The sequence below is a fragment of the Gallus gallus genome, chromosome 4 (genome assembly GCF_016699485.2).
Source record: "Gallus gallus isolate bGalGal1 chromosome 4, bGalGal1.mat.broiler.GRCg7b, whole genome shotgun sequence".
Lineage (NCBI taxonomy): Eukaryota > Metazoa > Chordata > Aves > Galliformes > Phasianidae > Gallus > Gallus gallus.
In genome coordinates, this window is record NC_052535.1 from 45,636,621 (window position 1) to 45,661,609 (window position 24,989).

The window sequence follows — 24,989 nt, forward strand, 5'->3', positions numbered from 1 at the left end:
CAGGAAGAGCTAGCACCACGTCATACAATCATAGAATATAATGAGTTGGAAGGGAACCATAAAGATCTTTGAGTCCCACTCCAACAATCATCCCGTTCTGCCAAAACCAAATTGCTGTAGTTCAGCCCAATATAAAAAAAGGCGCTGTTAAAACTACCATTAATTGACATGTCTGACATAATAATAGAATCAGTCTTAGTAATGATGAGAGAGAACACTGAGAGCACTTTCTGCTATGAAGTATGCAAAACTCATTTGCAAACACTGCTTTGAACAACAGTAGCCATTATTTCTACTGAACTGTAGATTACGTTTCAGCAATCTGACCCTAAAAAAAGAGGGGAACACAAAAAATAAAGCCAGAAAACACTTTTATCTGATTGTTGCGGTTAACTGCTATGGCCAGAAAACAAAGAGAGTTCCATCTGTATCTGAACAACAGGAAATACTGCTGCTCAGAGATACCCATTTGGTCTCAAGCCAAGTCCCTTCCCACTTGCCTTACAGTTAGGAATTATAGCCATGCTCATAATAGTATTCTAACCATCACAGATTCAAATCCAGTAAAGTCCTGCTGAATATAAATCATTTTAAACCTCTTTAGCATGAAGAGAAGAATACAGAAACAGAGAGGATTTTCCATTCTCACATTCAGGAGATTCATAAATGAAGCTGTATTGCATGCAAAACTCATTATCCTGCATTGCTTGGAGAAAAAAAAAAAAAAAAAAAAAGAAGGAGGAACAGATTTGCATCACGCTCATTTTTCTGGCTTCAAATTTTTTGCGCTCTGCTATTATTGACATGCTACTTGTTTTGTTGCTGACAAGCATTTTGGCAGCAGAACTAGATAGACTACCACCACTAACAGTGAATGCATGCATTATAACAGCACCTAAAAGCCAAGTAGGAACATGACCTTTGCTGCTGTCATCACTTCCCAAGCCTCTGTAGAATCATGGTAGTTGATATCAACAGGGCATCTGCTGCATATAATTTTATTTGCTGAGAATTGCTGCTCTGGAGATGCTGAAGGACAGTTTGGGGGCCATTAGCAGCCCCCAGAGCTGTGCTGTTCTGACCTCCTGAGGCTCCCTGCTTTGCAGGCAGCTGCTCTGCCACATATTTCTCCTCATCAATCCTCAACGTTAGCATGGGGGGCTGCCAGCAACCAGAAAGGCGGTCCATGAAACAGTCTGGCTAATGGTGTCTGCACAGAAAGTAATTTAGAGCCAAAAAAAAAAAAATCTCAAACAGTGCAACATTAACTTTGGTAACCTTTCTGTAGAGATGAGCTTTCAGAAGAAATGCACTTAACTGAGGGCACATGTCTATTGCCTACACACAGCAATTTCGTGTCTATTTGCTCCCTTGTTCTCCTCTCTCCTGTTTACTACATTTTTGCATGTCCACATCAGAAGTGCCCGTGCTCTTATCTTTTCTCCCATCTTCCCCCCACATACACCCAGCCCAGCAAATATTCATTCTTTCTAGCAAGTTGGATCTTTCTCATCTATTGTGGACTCTCACTACTGGATAAAATACTGCTCACGGATCTTTCAGCAGGAATCTCATGAAGTTCCTCTCCTCTCCATTCTTATGAAAACCTAAAATACCTGCTTTGCATGTCATTTAACAGAAAATCTTTTATGTATTAATTTTAATATGTACAAAACACTCGCTGTGAGACGTTGAAAAAAAAAGTGTAGCCAAGAAGAATATTAAGCTTAATTATCCTGCTACGCCAGAGCACACTCCAAATAGGGATTCTTAGAAACAGAAAGGAAGGCAGAAGTCATTCTGAGCACGAGAGATTCCAGCATTTACAAGGCACTGTGAGCATCTGCCACCAATCTGGTCCATTCAGCAAACTTGTGTAGGGCAACGTCACCCACTGCTGTTTTCTGGTGGGGGCTGGAGATGAGATTACAGCATCAACCTGGCTCCATCTCTTACTATGCCCATTGATTGAAGCATTCTGGTAGCCTGCTTTTATGTCTGTACTGCTCTGAACTTACACTAATGAATGTGATGTAATGCAATCATCCCCTGTGATTGGAGCAGAAAGTCATTAGCTCCTAGGAGGATTTTTTTCTGCAGTCTGCACTGATGAACTGTAAAAGCACTGCCTATCGCACAGTGAAGGAGAGACAAGGAGTGGCACTGGGCTGGACAAGCCAAACTGCTACCTGCACTCCCAGCTTGGAGCTGACTGCTGAACTCCCACAAACGGATTATTAATACGGGAAGTGCACAGAAATACAGCAAGACAGAGGTGAGAACAAATTACCATTGTACCATCTCATAACTGATACCTGAAAATCTGAGTGTTCTCTCATGTCAGATAATGCTGTCAGCTTAGCCTTAGAACATGACTCATTCTGTTACAGACTGGTGACAAAATGGGTTATCTTAGCCAAAGCCTCAGTTTCACACAGTACCTCGATACCAACTTTCCTGGAATAGTTACTTCCATATGATAGCCACCAGTCAACAAGTACCCTCTATGAAATTACTGTGGTTGTTTTTAGAGCCTTCGGGCTCAAAACGCTTTGACCCCAGTCCTCTGAATGCATTGCCCCTCTCCACTGCATGAGAAGGAGCAAGTTTTGTCCTTTGACCAACTACATCCTTTAGCGTGCCCTCCCAGCACTGCTTCTGCCAACCATGTCGACTCATGTCAAATGTTGGAAGAATTGTATTTTGTTACTTGCCTCTGAATGTAAGAAACAGTTCTGAAATGTGCGTTTTCAACCTGAAGAATATGTAGGAGCATTGTGATGACTATTAAAGGATGCATATCAAATTCATCACCGCAGCCAAAATGCTAATGAAGCTTCACACGAAGGAGAAGGGTGCGATGCTTTGGATTGATCACGATGGCAGTGGACACGTTACTGGTAATATTTTCCAAGTTCACTGTGCCTGCTTAATTTTCCTGGTCTGCGTAGGTAATTTCTGCACAGAGAATGAGGCAAAGCCTTGTTGTCCTGAATTGCAATGCAAGAAACTGAAGATACCAGCACTTAGCCACATAGCTAGAAACAGAAAATTCCATGAGGAACTGAACAGCAGTTAATGGAATATCTTTCCAAAAGTGAAGACAAGCTTTAAACCTAGACATTTAAACCAAACAGATTCGGCCTAACACAAGTTTCCAAAAATCATTCAAAGATACCTGAAAGAGTATGGTTCAGCACAGTTTGAGTTGATTTTAAATGGTATAGCTGCAGTGAACTTGTCTGATATTTTATTGAACCAGTACAGGGACCTCAACCACAAGAAAGCTAAGCCAAAGAAAAGTTCTGTGCAGGTTCAGCTCCAGGAAACAGATCACCATGGCATGAGCTGAGCAATAGGAACACTAAAAAGTAGAGTACAGGAGTAGATCACAGCAGCAGTAAGAAAGGTTCCAAACTTATCAAGGAACCAGCATCAAAATGAGCAGGGCTAAACAAGAGCCTCAGCTGACTGTGAGGCCAACCACATCAGATACAACGTCTTTCTCATTCAATTTAAAAATCAGAATTAACACAGGAAAACAGTTTCCTTCTCTCACTATTTGTGCCAACATTCATGGTTGTGGCTAGCCAACACAAAACATTCTCCTTCCTATTACCTCGATTTCTGTCTTACTTATTCTCATCTACATCCAGATTGGATGTGCACTAGACATGTTTACAGTAATTACCATCCTAACTGGGGCCTCTGAACCCAACATAACATGGATAATTGTTCCATAAACACCATGTGTAATCCTCCATTCTAAGTTGTTAGTTCTCTGAAATGTAAACCTCATATTTGTTTCCCTGTACATTTACCACATCTAATTAATATTTATCTAATGTACACGCTACAGAGAGCATCTCTTTGAGGATACATTCTTAGATCTCATTTGGGGTTCAACAATAATTGCAACACATTTGAGTGACGGTAGAGGGAATCCAAGATGTCTTAACACCCTCTGAAAATACAACTCACAGCCCTAAACACAAATATAAAAACATAAGAAGATTTTGTGGATGTGGTATAGGAAACATCAGTTACACCTACTATGCATACATTTCCAATAGGCTGGCCTTTCACTGCACAGCTTGGCTGCTTTTTGTCGTCACTCTGCATGCTGTTAGGCTCCAGGCAGCTCCTCTGGCTGTTCGCTTGTTTACATTATGATCCTGGGAGTTTCCACAGCTTAACACTTGACAGAAGTCTCAACTCAGAAAGCTTAGCTGGCCAAAATGCACTGTAAATATGGGTGGTTAACATGTTCTTCCTTATTTGCAGCTTGTAATTCAGTTGTCTTGCTAATTTCCCCTCTGCTCATCAGTTCTGCAGGTCTGTGTTTTGTTTTGCTTAGCACCCATCACACTGCTAAGGCAGTCAAGATGTACAGTGTCCCTTTGCCAGCCATACAGAAAGGACTCAGTTCTGCTGTGGTGCTGAGGTAAATCAGACATAACAGTGGTCAGAGCAAGGTTTATATCCCTGTTCTGAGCTGCAGTGACCACAGGGATGTGCTAGGGTACTGCAAAAAACTCTGGCTCTATCAATCAACTTCTCTTTGAGTTGCCCCTTCTCCCAACTTCTTCCTCTTTACCACCTACATTTCCTCTCAAACAGGCACCTCTCTATCCTTTGAATAGTAACTGCTCAGTGTTGGTGATATCCTTACAGGGTATTTGATATGAGAGCTCTGGTAATTTCTATTCAGGTCATCAGTTCTCTTAAATAAATGCCCCATTTGCCATCCCCAGCATGCTCCTTCTTCTTATCCAGCTCTCTTTTTTAAAGGCGACGCAGATCAGTGCTAACCATTGGCACGCATACCTTTACGTATCTGTTTATCTTCACTCCCCAGCAAGAGGGGGGAACAAAACAATAAAACAACATTTAATATACAAAATAAGCTGATGGTAACACAATGCCAAAAATAGCTTATTATGTTAAGTGCAAGGGAGAAAAGCCTTGATATAAAGCTTGATTGCAACAACATTTCAATTTACCAGTTTAAATACAAGACTTGAATTAAAATATTTCTTGAGATACATCTCTCACTCTCTAAGATGGTTTTGTTTTTAAAATTTATATACACATATCCAGTTGTAACACTTGACAGTAGTCTCATGAAGCATCCAAAGAGTATGACTTGATAAGTACACACTGTAGATATGAGTGGTTAACATACGTACAATTTCTTCCTTCAAGAGTCTATAACATTATGTTGAGTGCTAGCCTCAGACTGACAGGTGACCAGCCACCTGACGCAGTATAATACCCCTAAGCCCTTCCCCAGCGTCCCCCAGTCAAAGCCTCCAATGCTCACTGGATCCAGATGGTGTTGCCCCTTTCTGGTCGGCGAGGCTCCACTGTCAGTTCTCCAAAAGTAGAGAAAAACTGCTCCATTTCCTTCTGCAGCATGTCGTTCCTCTTCTCTGCATCCTCTTTGGCCCGTTCTGCATTACGCATTTTGATTTCTACCATTGTGAACTTCTTCCGCTCTTGATCCAGCTCTTCATGCAGGGCTATCATCTCTGTCTCCAGGGTGAGATTTCTCTGTTCCAAGCTGCAGAAACCGAAATAAAAGCAGACAGCTCCTGAACGGCACTCCTCTCATTCAGTTGTGTAGAAATGCACGCCATCACAAATTCATGCAATTCCCTTTTCATTTACAAAGCTTAGATTGAATTTCTTAGAAGTTTACCTACAAACCACAGTTTCATCAGTCATCCATTCCCAAATGGCCTTCTATACTCTGTAGCTCATTTAGAAAATGCATGATACCAGCCACTGGTTACTGTGCACAGTGACAACCAGCTCCACACAATTCTCTAGCAAGCAACCTAGGGAAGTCATTTACTTCTGGAAGTACTGACTTCCAGCTCCCACTGTAGTTGCAATTGTGTCATTTAAAAGGTCAAAATAATGCTCTGAATCCCTTTATTTAACAATTGATTTTTATCAGCTGATTTGAATCTGTTTACAAAAATGGTCAGACAGTCCCAAAAACTACAGCTGGAGTGATCTCAGACACTAATTTCATTGAAAGTCTCAGCCTCCAGAGAGCAGGCACCAACTCATGAACTCACTATGGAAGCTACTGATTTGGTTAGTTAGATTCCAGAGAAACTCATAAGGTTCTGGATTTATTTCTGGTGCCATAAGGACAGTATGTCACAACTGCGGCAAATGATTGCTTCACAACAAACCCAGTTGATCATGATACTAGAAGAGCAATTTCATATGTCAACTCTGAAAGACAATCAGATGGTAACACCGCACCATCTTACCTTTTTATCCTTGTCTCATACTCGAGTTTTTGTTTGGCCATCTCTTGCTTCAAGCTGGACACCAGGCTGTGCAAAGCGCTATGATTGTTAGTACTGTTGGCAACGAACGTTTCACTGTTATCACTGCTGCTGGTGGCTCTGCTGCTGTGGCCCCCCACACTCCTTCTGTCACTTTTGTTCTCATAGTCACCCGTGTTAGAGAGGTCTTCCTGTGGTGGTCCATCCAGCACAGAGTCTTCAAAGTTACCCGCAAAGAAGTCCTGCTCGGGGCAGGTGGTGGTGGATGAACGACAGGAGTTAGAATGCTCAGGGAGGGATATTTCACAGGAGGACGTTGACCAGGTAGCACTGTCCACACTCTGTTTGTCATCAGAGTTCACCGTGGAGAACTGCTGGTGGACATTGTCATAGGTGGAGAGCCTGTTGTGCTGACCTGACTCACTCACTGATTCCTTCTGCTTGTTGTCCCTCAGCGTGACACTGCCATTGGGTGCCCAGCCCGGGCTTCGGTTGCTGAGGGTGTTGGTGAGCCCGTCGGTGCTAGAAACTCCCATCCTCACACCTCCATTCTGCATGCTTTGTGTGCCCATCTTAGTCACCGCTCCTTTCAGGGAAGATGTTCTCCTGGCTTGCATGGTACAGGTTGGTAAGGTCTGGCTCTTCTCATGGCTCTCCACAGAGCTGCTGAATGATCCATTGGTGACTATGCCGCTGCCTTTATTAAAAGCAGGATTTTTTTTCACCATGAGTGGTGGGCTTCTGGTGACATCTAATTTCTGGACACTGTTCCTGGGGCTACTGGTCTTGCTGCCTGGCAGCGCAGTTGGAGATTCATTGTCCATGCTTCCCCTTTGGGGAGACTCAGGTTTATCCCAAGAGCAGCGCCTCACTGCTGTCTCCTTGGTGTTGTTGTTCTCTTTGTTTTGTAGCTGTCCAACAATTGCTTTCTTTGGCATTTCATTGTTATTGTTGCACACCTCGGGTCCCACCTCAGGGTCTGCATCCTTGGGAAACAGCTCTTCATGTTTGCTTATCATCACTGACATTAACTGCTGGACTACTACTGTACCTGAAAGAAGGCACCAAGCAAGCACATGGTCATTAATGATGTTTTGTTTTGGCATAAATACACTTAATGGCTCAGATTCCACAAATACTTCGCAAAAATCCTATTTATAAAAACATTTACCCGAAATAACCATGGGTTTTTGTTTTTTTTTTACCCAAAATGACCACCAGTTTAACACCATGGATATTTATGGTGCCCAAAATGCATCTGGGTACCAGGACAGATCAGCACTACCTCTTCTTTCCATGAGAACAAGCCAGCATGCCTCGCAGACCCCTAATAACAGCAATTTTTGCAAAGAGGCTATTGCCATGACAGTTTTTGCATCCCCAAAAGACTACAGGAGGAGATTATGAGTAGCAAATGATAATGTCATTATAAGCAACATGCTTCAACTCGTGGCAATCACTTTTAAAACGAAACTCCCCTTCTAGCAAGGCACTTTCATGCAGTAGTTTAATAGAAAAGTGGCAGGCAAGGGATTTGCACTGCTGGAATGCCAGCATTTTAGTCTTTGGGATCCAACAGGGTAATAATGTGACAGAATTTATTTCATGTGAATGCTTTTAACCTGTCTGTAGCAAAACTATGTGCAAACAGGCAACTGTGTCACGTTATGGCGCAGTATGGAACTAATGCAGAACCACAACTTCCACGCAGCTTTAATAAATGGCTGCCTCTCTAATAACCCCTTGGTGCGCACACCTCTCAACTGCACAATTTACACACTACCATTTATAACTGGACTTAGGGTAATGAAGACATACAACTATCTCTTTAAACTGAATCTCACTAAGAACTGTTAAGAATCTTTCAGGAATGAGGCCAGAGTATTTATAATAACCATCCTATCTTTAAACTCCTAGAGCGCTTTCAGAGGCAGGCTGTGTCCTTTTAATCAAGAATTTCCTATTGTGCAATATCAACTCCTTTGAAATATTCCAGATCTTCATAACCTAGCCTTTTAAAATACAGCTACTAAGAGACGATTCAAATTAGTCTGTAATTGGAAGTCAGGAAAATCTCACTTGAACTAGACAAAACAACTTTTCATCCACATTACACAGATACGGTTGCACATAGCTACATGCTTGGCTTTGAAAGGCTGTGCAAGAAGAGCACTTTTCATTGTCAAGCTTTCTCTTCCAAAAAGCAAAGAGCAATGAGAAAGGCTGGACATGGGCAGTATTCAATATGTAGTCTTTGTTAACAAAGATCCCACATTTTTAACTATGTGCAGCCCAATTGCACATCAGCACAGTCTGTGTAAAATCTAAAAGGTTTACTTCTATAAGAGAAGTAAGAGAAGTCATAAATCTGTTTAATTAAAACTGTTTCCTCATGAGTGGAAAAAAAATACTATTTCCCTTCAGTGAGCATAGTATCCATGCCACCTCCTAACGCAGCTACTGCGTGTGGGTTGTTGAGAAGTGGTCTGGAGTGGTTTTCAGTCATCAGAAAAATCAGTACTTTCCATTTCCACCCACTTAAAACAACTTTCTTGCTTAAACTTTCACATAAAATATTGGCAGTATCCAGTTCTGAAAAAGTACAGACCCAGAGGATAACTTCTTTTTTTCCTTTTTGACTAGCTAACCCCTCTTGTCCCATCCCAAATCTTGATTTGTTTCCCTTTTTCCCAAGTGGGCGGGAGCTACATGGTATCCCAGCAGTAAATGCCATCCTGAGAGGTATGACAGGTTGAGGGTCTCAGCCTCAGTGAGATTCTGATTGACTCCAGTGATAAAAGTCATCTTTATGACACTTCCCCGTATTTTTAATCCAATCAACAATTATAAATGTTTTTGTATTTGGAAACACTACATTGCTGTCCATTGACAATGGAATGAGGAAGAAACATAAGGCTTCAGAAGGGGAAAAAAACAGTAAACAAACAAAGTCTATGAGGAATTACAGTTATCTGGAAAAGAGAAAAAACATCATATTCAAAGGAAAATATAAATCCACACAATCCCAAATAAACAAGCTACAAGTTTTGATACACTGTACAGTGCAAGGACTGTTTACAGCCCTTATTTCTAGGCAAGTTAAGGAAATCCAACATATCAAGATACAAGTGTTTGGAGGGAGAAAAGGCACCGTGCGAGTTTATGGAGAATGATGGGCCACTGCAACATGAATCTATAAGAACTTAACTGACCCTTAAAAACTGCAGGTGATGTATTAACTGCACTTCTCCCACATGTGCTGAGAAAGAACATGCCATATTTGGAGCAAATGCAAAGAGGAAAAGAAAATTTTTAATTAAGCTGCCAATGCAGTACAATTTCATGAGAAGTCTGTTTGCAATGCTATAAACTGTAGTCATTTTTTATAATATCTTGGAAGATTTATCCCAGCTGTCCATCCACACTGAAGAGTTCCGTGTCTTTAAAACAGACGAAGAATTTAATGTACATATCACATGGATTGGTACATACTGTTAATAAACCTAAATATATTCTTTCTTTCTCGTTGAAGTTATTTACAGTCAACTCACCCTCCATGATAGTCAAAGGATCTTCCACTTTAGGGCGGAGAATGTTGGGGCCAAAAACAGTAGCCAGATTTTGCACGCTCATTTTGTTTATGCCTGAATAAGACTGGACTTCATCCAGGAATCTGTGAGGAAGAAATATGCCTTTAATGAACATTTTAAAAGGAAGGAAATAAAAAAAAAAAGTAATCAAAACATACAATGGTTTCTTAACATAGTTTGAGTATTCCATTCTATATTGTGAAGGAATATCTTGGAAGCTCAAGGTTATACTCAATGTCCTAATATTTTCTTAAAAATGATACACTGGTAAAAAAAAAATATCTCTCTGGGCTAATTTTAAGATAACTCTGTTGAAGACAGTGACTTTTTCTAGCATACTTAATCAGTTATTTGGCTCATAAAATATCCTCAAAATGCAAACTCTCAACTAGGAAAAGTTTAAATTCATTTTCAAGCGTTTCCTATGCTGAGAACGTCCTTCAAGTACACACTTTGCTACTTTTTAAGACATGTTTTTAAGATCTTGCATGTTTCTACAAAACTGTTCTACCAGATGCATGCAGTTTTCAGTGCTACCATGCCTCAGGAGTGCACAGCTAAGGCCAATAACTGCAGTTATAGATGGGAAAACTGCGTCCTAGGAAGAGGACCTATATATCCACTTCTGTACTTCTAACAGCTTGCTTATTAAGGCACCTCATAACTCTGAATCTTGATAAAGCAAATTAGAAATGAGTGCAGTAAACAAGTTTTTTAGTGCAATCACTGAAGCTAACCGCTCCTCCAGTTCTGTAATATTTTTCCTTCAGGGTCCATACGCAAACAAATTTCTCTGTCAGCTCACAGCTATAAATATCACTGTGATGTTCTTGCAAGAGCACTTACCTACAGATGTATTTCAGCAGATTATAATTGACAGCCGGCAGGCTCTTCACTTGCTTCACTAATTCTATCAGGCCCTATACATGTGGTTAAAAACAAAGTGGGGAGGCAGAGTTCCTTAGTATTTTGCCACTGAAAAATGTTGACAATTTCAGTTACAAGACAATAAACACATCAAAAAAACTGCAATTCCAGCCAGTGCCTGTAGATTCTTTTCCAGTGTAGGTTTTTGGTGCTTTGCCAGCATCAACTATGTTATGTAAAGAAATATCATTCAAGATGGGTAGGCCACAATACTGCCTAAGTTGGCTAGCAGTGGTCTCAGAAAAGAAACAACACAGAGGTCTCTCCCTTGACAGTGAGTGTTCATTTAACTTCTGTATGGAGAAAGAGGAACTGAAAATCAAGGCAGACAGCCCTCCAGCTAGATTGCTAAGATTCTATGAACAGGACTAGAATGGCTCTATCTATAGTACAGATTATTCACATCCTGTAGTGAGCTATAAAGTCCAGCCAAGAAACCCACCTGCTTTCAGGGGGTTTGAGACATTAGTACCAGAGAAGACAGTTTGCCACAGACCTTTTTCCCCCATCTCATCAGAGGGATACAGCACCATCTACCTCTGCTGCTGGCAATCACTACCTGGAGGCTGAGAAAAGAGATGGTTGAAAAGGAGGGGCTCATTCTCCTCCCATTAATTGGAGGGTTACGGAGGAGAAAGGTCCAGTTCTAGCAGGATTTGAAAAGTCAAAATGGAATTAAACAGAAATAATAACCTTAGAAATTTATAAGAATAGACTGCAATCAGAAGAATGAGCTTCTTTATTTTTACTCGGAAAACGTCATGTTGACTTGATTACCCATAGGCACATATAACAATGTAAAAATCAAGCACTTAGCTTCATTTATTACTTCTTTGGACTAATATAAGGTAGTTCTGTGCCACTGCAGGGCACCTACTGTACTTCAGAACCCATATTAAGTTCATCTATGTTATGCAAATTTTCAGAAGTTTTGGATGGTTGCTCACTTCCAGACATCTTTCTGATGCTTCTGATTCAGTGATAGGCAATGAATAGAGCCCTGTGGTCTTTAGTCTAAAGTCGGTGAAATAAAGCATCCTAGGACACTTAGAAGAAAATCACCTCTGATTTAACAGCGTAAGTTGGACAGAAACTACTAAACCCATCCCTATTACAGCTATGGAGGATGATCCATGAAAAGATAAAATGTTTTCCAGGCAAGATGGAACTTACTGGCCACAGTGATGTTCATTTGGACTGAATTTGATGATATGCAATAAATACAGCAAAGGACATGCTAAGCCTGACATAGGTAGCAACAATTTTCCTTTAAAGACAGCCGCAGTTAACACAAGCATGTCTTAAATTAGGATATGTAATTACCTGCATCTCCATTCCTCAAAACTGGAACAGGTTTTAACATACCAATCTTTTTATTCATCGTACGCAACATGCAAACTCACCATTTCTTCTTCCTTGCTGAGCATTTTGGCACAGGAAAGGAAATCGTCATATTTTGCATATGGTATGACTGGCTCTGGGAGTTCCCTTAGGTACAGCTTCAGCAGCGACGCCACCGTGTGCACATCTGTATTGCTGTTGGGTTGGAACACAATAGGTCATTACTGCAAACCAGGAAGATACTATGCAGATTACAGGCTAAAAACGTCTGTTTACCTTCTTAATCATCATTCTAGATTTTACTATCCACGCTAAATATATTTATAGATCATCTCCGTAATCTACTTTTAGTTTTGTTGTCCTGTAAGGAACTTGGAAGAATACCTGCAAACGTAAATCTGTCAACTGTGTTGATGCGTTATTATAAATAATTACAAATAGGACCCAATTTGTATACACAGATACTGAAAAGATCCAAAATCTCTTCGCTATGTGGAGCATTTCATCTGGACCCAAGTGAGCAACATAACATTGTACTGACAGACTGTATTAAATTATTCTCCTCTCAGAGATGCCTTTGTTCCTAAAACATGCCCACTTGTGTAATTTATTTCAATATAAGCATTAAGTAAGCATGGAGATCATATATTTCATGTCTTCAGTCCAAACTTGACATTCATATTTTTCCGATGGGCTCTCACAAAATGACTAGGAGTTGGACTCGACAATCCTCATGGGTTCCTTCCAACTTGGGATATTCTGTGATTCTATGGTTCTATTACTACTCTGCCTTTCATCTATATCTTTAAACAGAAAATTTGATTAGACACAACTGTCAATCCCAGGGAAATGAATTTCAGCTCTATCCTGTTCTGGATAAGGCTGTAAATCACTCCAACTTAGGAAATGTTTGAGTACTTAGAGCAGCAGGCAGTATTTTAGGGCTGAGGGTCAAACTACAACAAATGCTTTCTTGTAGTTCCATTTATGGAATCTTAAGATATTTTCTTTGCTACATCTGTATTGGCGTTCAAGGTTGATCATCAGGCATATTGAAAGCAAGAAGATAGGGACAAAAAATAATCGCGTTATACATGCAATAAAACTTTCTTAAATCCACAGTATGTAAAGTTACGTTACAGAAACTTAAGAGTGCTTCTCTGAAAATAATAGATAAAAAAATAATAATAATAACACATAAAGAAAGATTGTATTTCTTCTGAATCCTCTGGATTTAGCTACTCGAGACTTCTTCAAATCCTTCCTTACTGGAATGTTCTACATACTTTCCTTGGTTCATATAAAGAGTTGTATTGCAAGCTGATATCCTTCCCTTTGGCTTTTGAGAAGTTTGAAAAACAGACTCTAGATTATGCTAACTTCAGAAGAAAAAAGTAACACAGTAATGCAAAGACATTTCTGCAGTGTGCATTACCATATGTTTTCTCTTTTTCTTTTAAGACTTCACGCTTGAAACTCTTTTAAATTTGCAGTCTCATGGAGGTAACCACTGGTATTTGATGCACTTAAGCTTTGCTTGAGGTATGTTAATCATTATTAGTGAATGATCTCTGTTAAAACAAGAATGGTTTTAACTAAGTTAAATCTTAACAAGAATGATGGGAACAACCTTAGATTAACATGGTAAGGTATGTGCAATCTAAGTCAAAACAGAAAAAGAGCAGTGATAAGCACTGTATATATTTAAATGTTAACCACCACCACCCTCACTGAAACAAATTCCCAGAAAACACTGTTATTTCAACCACGAAAAAATGCCAACAAAAATTCCAAAACATGTATGAAAGGGCTTTCTAGAGAAACTTTATAAATAAAGCATTAACTCAAAACTGCGTTCTTAAGGAAGGTACAAATTCTAATCCCTGGGTTGCAACTCCAGATGGCAAGTCTAGCCATGTGTGGACTGAAAATGGGAGTCCTACATTGTTACCCCTCCTGGATACATGTGAAATAGTACTATGCATGAAACTAGAGATAGTTGCACTATATTATAAGACTTTGAATGCTAGCTCAGGTCTGGCCTTTATCCTTTGCTTTCTACCTATCCTCAATCCAGATGCAAACTAAAGCCCTTCTTGACATGTTGGCCAACTGAACTTCTTACCAATTGCACAACCACCTGAGGTCTCACAGCACAAATCCTGATCTTCTCTCAGGTACTCACCCTATTAGAGCTGGCAGCTCTAATAGAGCCCTACACTGCAGCATGAGAGGGAACACACACTGAATCTGCAGAGAATTGAACTCCGATTGCTCTACATTTATAGTCTTGTTCAAGACTTGCGTTATTATTTTTACTTAAAATGGAAACTCCTCAGGCCTTGCTGACCCACATCTTTCCAGGGGACTACCTGTGTAAAACTACATACACAGTTCCATACACATACACTGATCCCTTCATGTGAAGTAAAATACTTGCTCCTGGAGGGCACAGCAGATGGGAAAAAAGTTGAAGAAGGAAAAATAAATCCCCAAACCCCCCAACTCTGATGCAATTTATGATTTTTCTTCTTTCAATGTTAAGCACATATAGAATAACTTCCTGAAGGGTCAGGTTCATTGTGTGTTAAAAGCTTTGGCTCTACTGAAAAAGAACAGGGAGAGAAATGAAAGGCAGGATGCCAAGGAGCAAGGAAAATGTAGGCAGATTCACATACTCACATTAAGGTCCTGAAATGCATGCTGTATCTGAGTCTATGGAAAGGTGTTTTCTGAGCTGAAGTCCCCGTTAGTAGACGGGGACACACTTGCTATCTTTTAAATTAATGTGCTCCTCAGTACTGACCAAGTGCTAAGGCAATGCCGCAGACTTCCACAAGATGGTGGGATTGCAAAATAAGATGATCTCAGTTGTTCTCTTACAAATTCCGTTAAACTCTACTGAAACACTGCTGGGGACTTTGTTTAATCAATGTCTGCAGAGGATAACTGTGAGTTTCAAAGGAGTTATCAAACTTAAGCTCTCTTGAGATGGGGAGCATTTATTTTCATTTCCTATCTGCTGTATTGTACCCACAGTCCAAGTCAGCCATCAGCATTTGCATACCTTCGTTGGTGGCCATCTGCGTAATTGGTAATCAATCCATGGATCTTTTCAAGGCCTGAAGAGTGCTTTTAACCTCTTGGATGTTTTCCAGCTAAAACGATCAGCTTAAGAAATGACGCTTTCCCTATTCTTACATATGTCCTAGAGCCAGTATGGCTACACAAACTTAATAATTGGACCTATCTTGACATTTCTCTATGAAAGTAGAGAATGTAAATTCCAGCAGAACATCCTGTTATCTACATTGGAACAACCCTCATTAATGGAGGTGAGCTTTTTCCAGGTGCAGAATGAACAATTATAAACGTGAAATGAGAAAGCACAAAGCAGAAAATTGGATGCAACACAACAAGCAGCAGCAAGCTGAGAACCAGTCTATTTCAGCATCTCGTGCTAGACCGAGAAACGCTGCTTACCTCACTACAACACGGATATTGCTTCACTGCTGATACGTTGCCAAAAGAGCACTCCACCACAGTGCATGCAAAGGCATTATGAATGCATACACACCAGAGCCTCTCCTTAGTCATCAGACTACACATATCCAAAGCCCCATTCATCCAAACTTTGTCATTAATATCCCTCGTGGCAGTGCTGTTTGACAGCACTTTTCTTTGTGATGCACAGACACTGTGGAAGTGGCTGTCAGACCAATTACGCTGCCTGGAGATTTTCAGCCTCTCCACCATAAACAAAATGACTGAGGCCCAGCAGGTCACCAGAAATCCCCGTGTAACCCTCACACTCGTGTGTGTTCAGAGAGCTGGAGTCAGCACTTCAGAGCACAAAGCCAACAAAGCTCCCCATCAGCTTTCAGAGAGGAAACAGAACAGGGCAGGGTCACTGTACAGAAAGATTAACTCTGTGCCAAAAATAGCTCTAGACCATGACGACATATACAGTTTGCATGAAGAACAAACAGCAGGGAACAACAAGCTGGGAAGCTATAATTAAATTCAAGAATTCTGGTAATAAAGTGAAGGAGAACAGTACGAACAGTTGGAGTGTCAGTACATCCCTGAATTACTGGAATTGTATATCCGTCATTTGAACCGTCACAGATCACAATCCTGCAAACAGAAACTCTCCATCACCACCACATCCTGAATCCACCACATGACTTGGTGGCTGTGTTGTTGCATTCAAGTTTTGCGGAGAAGTTCTCTCAGACCACTACAGATGTCCTCCTGACTTGGGAGGAAGAGTTTCCAACTGGCTGCCTGGTGTGCATCACTGCTCCTAGTCAGCAGGCAGGATGAGATGCCAGAGCCCACTATCAACCAGTGTTGAAACACCACAACTGAGCAACACCAAGGAATGTTATGAATATGCATAGCTCTTTATAGCAAGAATGATAGCACAGTTACTGCTGAGAAACCAGTACTCAAAGGCTGGCAGGGCAGAGCCTGTGTTTGGTCATGTTACAGTGAACCAGGTGTATATGACTGATGGAGTGGTCATATACACTCCAGGAGGTTTTGGTCCAAACATGCAAAGGTCAGCTCACATGCATAACATAATTGGTGGAATGAGTTATGTGATGCCTGTCCCCTCGTGTAGGTACCTTCAAGGTATCATCTTCCTACACAACATACATGCAGTACAAGCATTACAGTGGATAAGCTAAATACCAGCTGAAGTCTTGCCCACAACTTGTGAAACATGCATCAAAGTCTTTACCATCTCACACCCTGAGCTGTTTGTTTTCCTTGCCTTGATGCCACAAAAGCTTGGCTCTACATTGAGTAAACGTCATAGAATCACCCAAATGATTCAGACAGGAAAGGATCTCCAGAAGTCACCTAGTCCGACCCCTGCCCAAAACCAGCCCAGTTACAGCTGGTTATTTAGTGCCTCATCTAATTACTTTTGATTATCTCCAAGGGTGAGGACTGTAAAAACTCTGAGTTCCTCTTTCACTATTTGGTCACACTCTTGCTGAAAAATAAAAGTGAAACGATCCTGATATATCATCAGAATCTCTCATGTTTCAGCTTAACAAATTATTTAGAATTGTTCAATTGGAAGGGACTTACAAAGATCATCAAGTCCATTGATCTATTAAGAGGAAAGAAAACCCTACATATTCTTCTTCTTTGTCCCTGTGTTCATGAGCTTGAGATCCATGCTGCCTTCCGAGGACCCATTCGGGGGAGTGAGTACAAGAAATACTAAAGATTGACAGACCTTATCCCCAGGCCTCATATAAGGGTGTTTTAAAACACTCCACTTACTTTGAAAATGCCGTCCTTTCTTAAAAAGACTGTGTGCGTAGTAAAGGAATTGATTTGGTGTTGGCAAGTGGAGAACACTTTTTTCCTTGTTAAATCACAGCCCCACAGCAACAAGTACAAAGCAAGTGCCTTTTCAATTCCATTTCTGAAACTGAAATTCACACAAAGCAACGCCCAATGCTCGTTCTCTGCCAATAACTAAAAGCACACACTCCTACAGCAGGATACCAATTAAGCTGATTTAATGACCCTTGCATCACACCAGAAATGCATCTCTTAACGTGTATTTAATTGCTAGATTAAGTCTCTTAACTCATGTCATATGCAGAGGCTATTTCTGCTAGCTGGATTGAAAGAGGGCCAGGATTAGAAATGAAGTAGCTCCAGACACATCACTGATGAGCAGAGTGTCATTTGTGAGGATCAGGGAAGGAAGCCTGGATCGCCACAGGCAGAAATAGACGGCAATTTACACAAGCTTAAGGTCATTTGTGTTGGCAGGAACCCGCTTTCTAGTAAAGACTTCATTTTACGTAAGTGCTTTGTGTGGGGATTACTGCGCTTTTCCTCTAGGGAAGGAATAAAGCCTCTCCTTGGAGGGAACTGTTTCTAAACAAGCTCTTATGTACAGGATTGTGTTTGGAAAATAGAAAACTTTATTTAACCAGTGATTTCCAAGTCATCAGTTACTTGTAGCCCATATAGTGCCAGTGCAGATGCACCCCATTAAGAACTTCCATTTCTTGCATTCACCTAAATTTTAAAACAAAAACATATTTTGTATCAGGATGAGGATGGGACTGCAAAGGGAACTAGGCTGCTGGCTAGATGACCAAAGCACCAAGGCCTGGGCAGTGCCCAGAAGGACTGTTCTGAGGAGGGTGATGCTGCCTCCTCCACAAATATCAACCAGCCTTAATGGCAATTAAAGGAATCACAAACAAAGGTGTGTCTTTCTTTTCTCTTCTAACATCTTTCCATATACTACAGTAATGCTAGTAGCACATTACAAAGAACAAAAAGATCAAAATACTTCAGCATTATGCTTTCACATGTCACATACATTCTCCTAGAACTCAGCTTTATGGGGAACTGGTAAGCCCTAAAAGCATGAAGGACACTGACAGGTGACTGCCTCGGGACTCAAAAACACTGAGCTTTTTTTGAAAGCACAGTTACTTCCATGGTACAAAACATTTGCCTTGCTAGGTTTTTTTAATATTCAGTTGTTGTACCTTGATTCAAGAAAGATACACAAAACAAAGCATAATTATTCCAGTAGGGACCAGAGTATTTCTTGATAGCTCTACTTTATTCATTCTCCCTGGTCTCATCTGCTCAACTGGTTGAAAATAAAATTAATTGTCTTTGCCAAGTTTATCCTTTAGCCATTTGGAAAACACTATTCCCATGTGCACTGTGTCTACCCTGCCTTCCCTCAAACACATGCAGTGCTCACCGGCTTCAGGATACATGCAGACACACAGAATTTACAGGAGTCCATCCTAAAATCACTCATTTAGGTTAAGTTTGGAGTTGAAATTAATTGGTGATATCCTTTAAGTATGCCCTCACTGAGAAGGGATGAAGTAATGATTGGTAGGCAGCGCAGTTCTCTGTGTATTGAGTTGTGCACGTTGTTCTTATGACCTTCTTTGTACTCTCCTTATCAATCACCTACTTTTGTTTGACAATCCCAGTAATTATTAAAATAAATGCACAGAAACATGTTCAGTTCCATGTTCTGGATTATGTGATTCCAGTGAGCAACAGCTAATATTTGTCGGCCACTTTATCCCTTTCTCAGCCAATGGCAATGGCGACTACAGTAACAGCGGGTATTTTATCCTATCATACACTGCATTCTTCTTGAAAGGAACTGATACACATGAGAGAATGTAATAGGGATTTTACTTTGTCAAATGTGCTAGCAGGTACTTGGCTTTTCTCTTGTGCATACTCACAGACGCAGGCACGTAAGCTCAGTAATTCTAAACTACACTGAACTACTGGACTATGTACATAAATTGTAACAGTTGTGAAAATCCAAGCCACAAATATGGATCAATTACTTAAGTATTAATATCCATTTCAGTGACATTTCCAATATTTTCTTCTCCCTGAGAAATCATAACTGTCATCTCTTCTGTTAATAATTGTGATGGACAGTGGATGGAACAAGATGATATAAAAAGGGAAATCAATTTTTGTTCCTTTCTGTGTAAAAATTGCAAAATGAACCCTTATTGTTATTTTCTTTATAAAGCAGATGCTATGCTAATTTTACAGACCAGATACTTAAAATCCACTTTGTATCTTTACAAATGTCTGATCTGTAATGCAGGAGAGGTACTTAAAATTTAAAACGTAAGCCACCCAAAAAGAGGGAAATCTCCAACCCATGGGCAAGCGGAGTGGATTCCCTGAAGGGGACAATTCTACATAGAGATGCAACTATTTCAAATAGTAGCGAGCACTAATGATTGCCTCACTGCAGTGCTAGTTCCTTAAAGCAGACGACACAGTATGAGTATAGAGTCACATACATACAGAGTGACATATTTATTGATTTTTTTTTTTTACCGACATACACTTTTCACTATTATTTATTTTCTCCACACAGAAGGCATCAGCATTTTTCTGTTTTAGCAACTGTACCTCCCCTTTCAAGGACTGCAAGAAATGCTGATGTGCTAGTTTTCACTGCACAGGGCTAGGACATTGGATGTTTCAGATGGATGTTGGATTTTGTCATTCTGCAAGTTTTAGAAATTTCACTTATAGGTTCCACTCCGGTTGAATTAGAAAGCTCACAATTCTTCAACAACCATAAATTAAAATAACCTACAAAAAAAAGATCAAGCTCAAATTATTACAAATTAATATGTGAAGATTTCTGTCACCCTCTGAATTGCTCTGGATTCACTGCATTTTTGTTACTGACTGTGGCAACAGTATATCCATCTGCTAACCCATATGAGAGTTGCAGTTTGTCAAACATCTCTTATGTTTACAAAACATGGATATATTTTTTTTAATCCTTTCAGCAAGTCTAGTTTACTTCTTTAAAACATGCCATACTCCTTCTGCTTCATCTGTCTTAGTCAAATGGGCACAGACAGGAGCAGAGGAGGGAAGAAGGGCAGGGTGTCCATAGAACTGCGGACAGCAGCTACCTCAAGGTGACTGGATAGAAAAAGACATCTGTGCAATCTGAACTTCATCTTCCTGTGCCCATAAGGTGCTTTAAGAGCAGTTTCTTAAAAGAGAGGCAAAATTTTGAAAGAGCACTGGTCATAGCCATAGAACCTTACCTTCATTTTTCCTCCTGCTTCTACAACAAGCTTTATATTTTTACTGAATAAGCTAACACAACATAGAGAAAAGAAGGGTTAGTTAATAATATTTTAATTTCATAAAGAAACTCATATACATGCGTACATACACATTTCACAGTGACTTCATTTGTTAGAAAGCCTTCGTTTCACTTACATGCACCTAAATGCAGAAAAAATGTCACCATTTTTCAAATGGCAAACTACTCAAACATCAGCTCTTTGTATGACTTTCAGTACCAGTAGCAGCTAGTCTCTGTCCCAATCAGAGCTAGTGACCCAGCACTGCTATGTAACCGTGACCTGGATTCCATTGTTCCTTGTTCCATCAAACAAAACTGTCATCCAAGCTCTAAATGCTAACTCTTTATTGCTATCAATGCATGCGAATACTACACTTGTGACTACAGATAATTACAAAATAAACACAGTAGATCTCAAACTCTATAAGAGGAACTAAGCAGAGACTCCCCTTAACACATATTCTTCTTCTTTTCTGTACAGCAACTACAAGAGCTCAGCTTGCCATACCAATTCCACCAAACCTGCAGATCATGCTGCTGTTCAGCACAACGAAAAGAAAGGCTACCAAAATCCAAACAACACTCTACTGTGAAACCAACTCCACTTCCAAAGCATACAACTGTAACAAAAGATTGTACAATAAAAGAAGGTGCCCAATGGCAGAGGTGAGAGCAGAATTTAAATCTGACTTCTGATACATTTGCTAGTCAGAGATCATCTCCAAATTTGAATGTGAACCAACCAGAAAAATAAAAATAAAATAATAAAAAAAACAGTAAAAAAAACATTTAAAAAAAAACATAATATATATATATATATAAAAAAAATTCAAATGTGAACAACCAGAAAAATAACTCTTCAAAACCAGGACATTCAGGCATACAAAGCTGGTGTTCTACAAATCCTCAGCTTCAGAAGAACCACTGCAGTACCAGACATTTAAAGGTAACTCCTGCTCATGTTTCTCATTACCAGAGTAGACATCATGTGCCTACTTCACAGCAGTGGCATGTACAATCTTTTCTCCATTTCATCTGCTAAAGTTCAACCGGTATGCCTATTCCTGGGTCTCATTAGTGTGTGTTACAGATGCTGTTAAATAACTTGGCAAAAAATAATAATTATGCAAGTTCATGCCTGGTCTCATTTGTTTGGAACAGATAGACCTTCTCTATTTCTTTCAAGCTGTATCCCTCAGTGGGTTGTTCAGTGCATCATCTTCCTGGAGTCTAGGGGAAGTTTGTTCTTAGCATTTCTGCCACAATCTTACGGCTTACAAACACTTCAAAAAAAACAATCTATTGGTTTCTTTAGCCCCTGGCATTTGCCCACTTGTATCTGCAGTAGAGATTATGCTAAGGACATGACCAGCAATATTTAGCTTAATGTCAAAGAACGAAATAGATATCCAAACAGTGCCTGGTTACTGTAATTTTTGACTGCTAGGCAGTATTTGAACAGTCAGTAAATATACTACAAATGGTTACCAGCTAAGACAATTATATCACAGAATCATAGAATCATTTGAGTTGGAAGGGACCTTTACAGGTCGTCTGGTCCAACTCTCCTGCAAAGAACAGGGAAATCCACAGCTCGATCATACTCAGATACTCACAGACTTCCTAGATTCCTCCTGCACCATAAAACTGTTTTCTAGTCAGTCATTCTAACTCACCTTCTGATGTGGAATTAATAAATCTTGAATGAAAACAATCACTTTTCCTTTCCACAGCATTATAAATTCTTGCCATTTATCACAGTGAGGGTCAAAACTGAGAAAGCTGTTCAAGATAAAAGAGAGCTACAGATGTCTGCCTTCTGTGCATCTGTGAAAAACACATATCTCCATACATATCAAATTTGCTCACTTCAGAGCAGCAGGGAGGACAGGGAGGTAAACGTTTTCCAGCAATCAGGTTCATACCGTGGCATATTTTTGCACTAAAAGATCAAGCTGTGCTTTTCTTCCTGTTATTTGTACTGCTATTAGTCAAAGGTCCCAAAAAGTAAATGTGTTCTGCTTCTTCCTCCTAATGGAGATCAGGCCTTCAATGGGATTGAAGGATCACAATTCCATTTTGGAAGCATATCTATGTGTGTTACTTAAGGCACACATCAACGACAACAGCTGTTGAACAGTCCCATAAACTGGAATTTCATTAACATCATATAAACTCTAAATACAGAGTTTAATAAAGGAATTGGGGCATTCATAATCCCCAGGTTCTGTTTCTCTGACTGCACCCTCTGAATATACAAACTATCAGTGCTCATGGCAGGAGAGCTGAATTTACATAAAGTTTTGACCCTACAGATTGAAGCCATCTACAGGAGTGCATTGGGCTCTTGGCTCATAAAATTCTTATCAGCTTTGCAAAATTATATGAATACTGGAACACAAGTTGGACCTGGACCCTCAAAACCAATGAGGTTTACTAGCATGGTCACTGCGACCTGCAGTTTTATAAGTAACAGAACATATCACAACTTCTTCCTTTGTGAAACTTACTAAACCACTGCATTTCAAATGGTACTAAGATCAAAGCTTTTTGATTAATCCAAAACATTAATGACACAATTCCTAACTGGCACATCTCCAGAAATGCTTTAAAATTAAACTCTGAAGTTAGAAAAAAAATGAAAATTTTACATTAATAATAGGAAATATGAAGAAAAACTGTAAAAGCATTCATTCTCTCTTCCATGCCACATGTTTTCCAGCAACATGGGTCAGGCAGCAGATCTCTGTGTTCTGTCCAGGCTCCAGGGAGTGGGGGACAGCCAGAGGATTTTACCTGTCAAAAGAAGGTTTCTCTCCACAGTCAAATGCATCCTGGAGCTCCTTGACAAGATTAGCCTGCCCAGGCAGTCGAAAGAGGCCTTCTTCCTTCAGCCCCCGCTGGCGGATGAAATCCACGCACTGCTCCACCAGCATGGGAGCCAGGCGGTTCCCATATCGCTTCTCATATCGGACAGTGTCTTCTAACTTCTGGCCAAAAATACCTGTGTGAAGAGAGGTGGGCCTCAGTTGTGATTCACCAAACGACACGAGGAGCCTTTGTCTTCTCCTGCAACCCATGAGATCTACAGCTCACTTCAAAGCATGGACAGCAATCCACCTCTCTCTTAAGGATAAATTCTTCCATTTCACATTTGATACCCTCACAGAAATACGATGGAAACATATTTTGCAACAATGCTACATTATTTTGAAAGAAAAATTAGAAATAACCTGTAAATGCTTTTTTTTACAGAAAAGGGACAACAGTCATAGAAATAATATAAGTAGGATTTTCTGTCACAAAACTGCTGATTCAAAAGTGATGCATATGTCCACTTACTTTGGTTCATGTCTAATTATGTATATAAAATTAAGTAGTTTCCACATGAGTTTCAATGACACATAAACATTATCTTTACATGCAGAAGGGAAAAGATTTATAAATATAACTTGGGATTTCATTTGTTCTGAACCAAACCATCAATTACACTTCACCACTTAAGGAAAGATCACTCCTATAATTTACCAGCTGCATCATCACTTCAGCAACTATAAATGCTCTATGAAAAAAAAAAAGATCATGAACTGAAAGGTGAAATACGTGAGACAAACTGCAGGAAGCTAGCATTTGGCTTTAACCTCAGCAGAACACGGATTTTCACTGAAAAAATTAACTTCGACCCTGATCTGAGGATATCATTGCAGGCAGTGGAAAGACAGTTACTCTTTGGTAATTATTTTCCCTCCATTTCAAGCTGCAGAGCCAGCCATCACTGGTATTATCACAGCAATGTTCAGGCATATCATCTGTGATGGAAGCTCTCCCTCGAGACCATTTGTTGACAAGAATTGGGGCTGGAGCAAGGCAATTCATTTTCTATATATAGCAGCACAATGAGCAGTTCTAAGGCAGCCATGATAAGAAACTAAATACCAAATAACTACCTACACTTGAAAGACTCCTTTTGCAATTACTTATGTCATAAAATGGGGGAGATGGGGGGAGAAGAAAAGCAGTAAGACAAATTCTGCCCTTCGCTGAGCACACAGTTTGTACCAATTTAAAAATATTCAAGAAGAGAAATGGAGTTGTTTTGAGTTTTTTTTCCTAAAGGAAGCACAGAATTGAGCTTTCACCCCAAGAACTTCATTCACAGAATTTGCC

At 40.0% G+C, this 24,989-nt stretch overlaps 1 protein-coding gene across 10 annotated transcripts in view; it reads right to left on the minus strand.

Annotated features, from left to right (window-relative positions):
- Positions 1 to 3,233: 3,233 nt before the first annotated feature.
- The window catches only part of ARHGAP24 (Rho GTPase activating protein 24), a 193,980-nt gene continuing 172,224 nt past the window's right edge, over positions 3,234 to 24,989 (minus strand). For all 10 annotated transcript variants that reach the window (XM_046941322.1, XM_025149795.3, XM_420552.8 and 7 more), the window contains 6 exons: positions 23,619 to 23,826; positions 12,226 to 12,358; positions 10,742 to 10,815; positions 9,857 to 9,978; positions 6,288 to 7,356; positions 3,234 to 5,563 (listed from right to left, as the gene is read on the minus strand). In XM_046941322.1, coding sequence (XP_046797278.1) covers positions 5,320 to 5,563; positions 6,288 to 7,356; positions 9,857 to 9,978; positions 10,742 to 10,815; positions 12,226 to 12,358; positions 23,619 to 23,826 — 1,850 coding nt within the window. In that variant the 3' untranslated portion in view covers positions 3,234 to 5,319. The remainder of the gene's footprint in view (positions 5,564 to 6,287; positions 7,357 to 9,856; positions 9,979 to 10,741; positions 10,816 to 12,225; positions 12,359 to 23,618; positions 23,827 to 24,989) is intronic.